The sequence below is a fragment of the Nannobrachium achirus genome (genome assembly GCF_963921795.1).
Source record: "Nannobrachium achirus genome assembly, chromosome: 11".
Classification (NCBI taxonomy): Eukaryota; Metazoa; Chordata; class Actinopteri; order Myctophiformes; family Myctophidae; genus Nannobrachium; species Nannobrachium achirus.
The window spans coordinates 228,010-230,000 of NC_137820.1; the positions used below are offsets into that span (position 1 = coordinate 228,010).

The window sequence follows — 1,991 nt, forward strand, 5'->3', positions numbered from 1 at the left end:
TATATATATATATATATATATATATATATATATATATATATAATAACGTTACATAACCTATTACCCCTATAATAACATATATATATATATATATATATAATAACGTTACATAACCTTTTACCCCTATAATAACATATATATATATATATATATATATATATATATATATATATATATATATATATATATATATATATATGTATTATATAATAACGTTACATAACCTATTACCCCTATAATAACTGTTACAGCCCAAAACCCTAACATCCTTTTTGCTTGTGCCACCATACGGACCGGCCGGCTTGCTGTGAACCGGTATCAAAGCGGTATCAAAGCGGTATCGAACCGGTATTAGTCTGGCATAGCCAGACAACTATTCCACAATCTCCAGAAGCTAATAATACAGACACCTCCCTAACCCTAACCCTAACAGAAGCTATTAATACAGACACCTCCCGGAATCCAAGCTAATGGAAGCTGGCATTTCCGTTCGCGAAAATATCACTTTAAAATATAATTTGTGATAAGCAGCAATATATACAGTAAATATAATATATGCTATCAGGGGAAATGTGAGCGACTGTAGAAAACCAAAGGGACGCACGGAGGAAGCTTCAAACCAAAGGGACGCACGGAGGAAGCTTCAAACCAAAGGGACGCACGGAGGAAGCTTCAAACCAAAAGGGACACGTGGAGGAAGAAGTTCCTTCTCCAGACCAGGGCTTCTCAAAGGAGCCATCAAGTCCATTTGGTTCCATTTGTAGATTGTACATACCATTAGATCTGTCAGATTGAGGGGAAACCTTGAGAAACATTGCTCCAGACTGTATGACAGACAGACAGACAGACAGACAGACAGACAGACAGAGTGTGGGAGTGGCCGGTCTGGCGGGGCGGGACTAAAGCGGTGTTGGAGGCGTGGTCTCGGTGGTCTCTGCGCGGTCCCTCTCAGCAGCGACCGCAGTTTTCCCGGTGAACCTGAGCGCAACGGTGGGGGCTTGGGAGTGTGGGGAACACACACCACTGACTATTGCCTATGATGGAGAGGTTATACTGTATAGCTTAGCCTTTATGTATGGAGAATGAGAGGCACTCTTGCCGATTTCTTAAGATACTCGTCGCCAATTGCAAGATATTTAAAAGTTATTTGGGGCCATGATGATAACCTCTTCTTCCCACTACTAGACTAAGGATTTATATTGTCTGTTATTGTTTACAACCACAATTATTCACGTGTGGCAAGATCGCGGTTCCACTCGTTTTAGGCTACTAGTAGGCTAGTGTAGGCTTAGAAGCCTTTTCAGAAGTTAATTTAATGTTTTCCATTATCCTCATCTAATCTTGCGCTAATGCACACAACTGTTTTCGCCAGGTTTTAAGAACTAGTAGGCTTTTCAGAAGTTGATTGAATGTTTTCCATTTAATGATTTCCTTTATCGTCATCTTGTGCTAATGCACGCAACTGTTTTCGCCAGGTTTTAAGGTCTTATTTTAGTTGTTTCTCATAAGCTCGCGACCCTCCTTGCCCATCGGCCCCCACCGTTGCGCTCAGGTTCACCAGGAAATACGCGGTCGCCTCTCAGCCGGCCAGCTTGCTGGCCACGATGGGGGGCTGTGGGGGAGGGTTGGGGTAGGGGTAGGGTTAGGGTAAGAGTTGGGGTAGGGTTAGGGTAAGAGTAGGGATAGGGTTTAGGGGTAGGGTTAGGGTAAGGGTAGGGATAGGGTTTAGGGGTAGGGGTAGGGTTAGGGTAAGGGGTAGGGGTAAGGGGTAGGGGTAGGGTTAGGGTCTCAGCCGGCCAGCTTGCTGGCTACGATAGAAGGCTTCCTGTGGGGTTAGGGTTAGGGTAAGAGTTGGGGTAGGGGTAGAGGTAGGGTAGGGGAGGGGTAGAGGTAGGGTAAGGGGTAGGGGTAGGGTTAGGGTCTCAGCCTGCCAGCTTGCTGGCTACGATAGAAGGCTTCCTGTGGGGGAGGTCCTGGGGGGTGGGGATGTG

General features: G+C 44.9%; 1 protein-coding gene across 2 annotated transcripts in view; it reads right to left on the reverse strand.

Annotated features, from left to right (window-relative positions):
• Positions 1-238: 238 nt before the first annotated feature.
• Positions 239-1,991, reverse strand: part of LOC308294811 (cAMP-regulated phosphoprotein 19-like) — a 13,949-nt gene continuing 12,196 nt past the window's right edge. For both annotated transcript variants that reach the window (XM_080737678.1, XM_080737679.1), the window contains exon 3: positions 239-1,991. This exon is cut by the window's right edge and continues 135 nt beyond it. In XM_080737678.1, coding sequence (XP_080593804.1) covers positions 1,923-1,991 — 69 coding nt within the window. In that variant the 3' untranslated portion in view covers positions 239-1,922.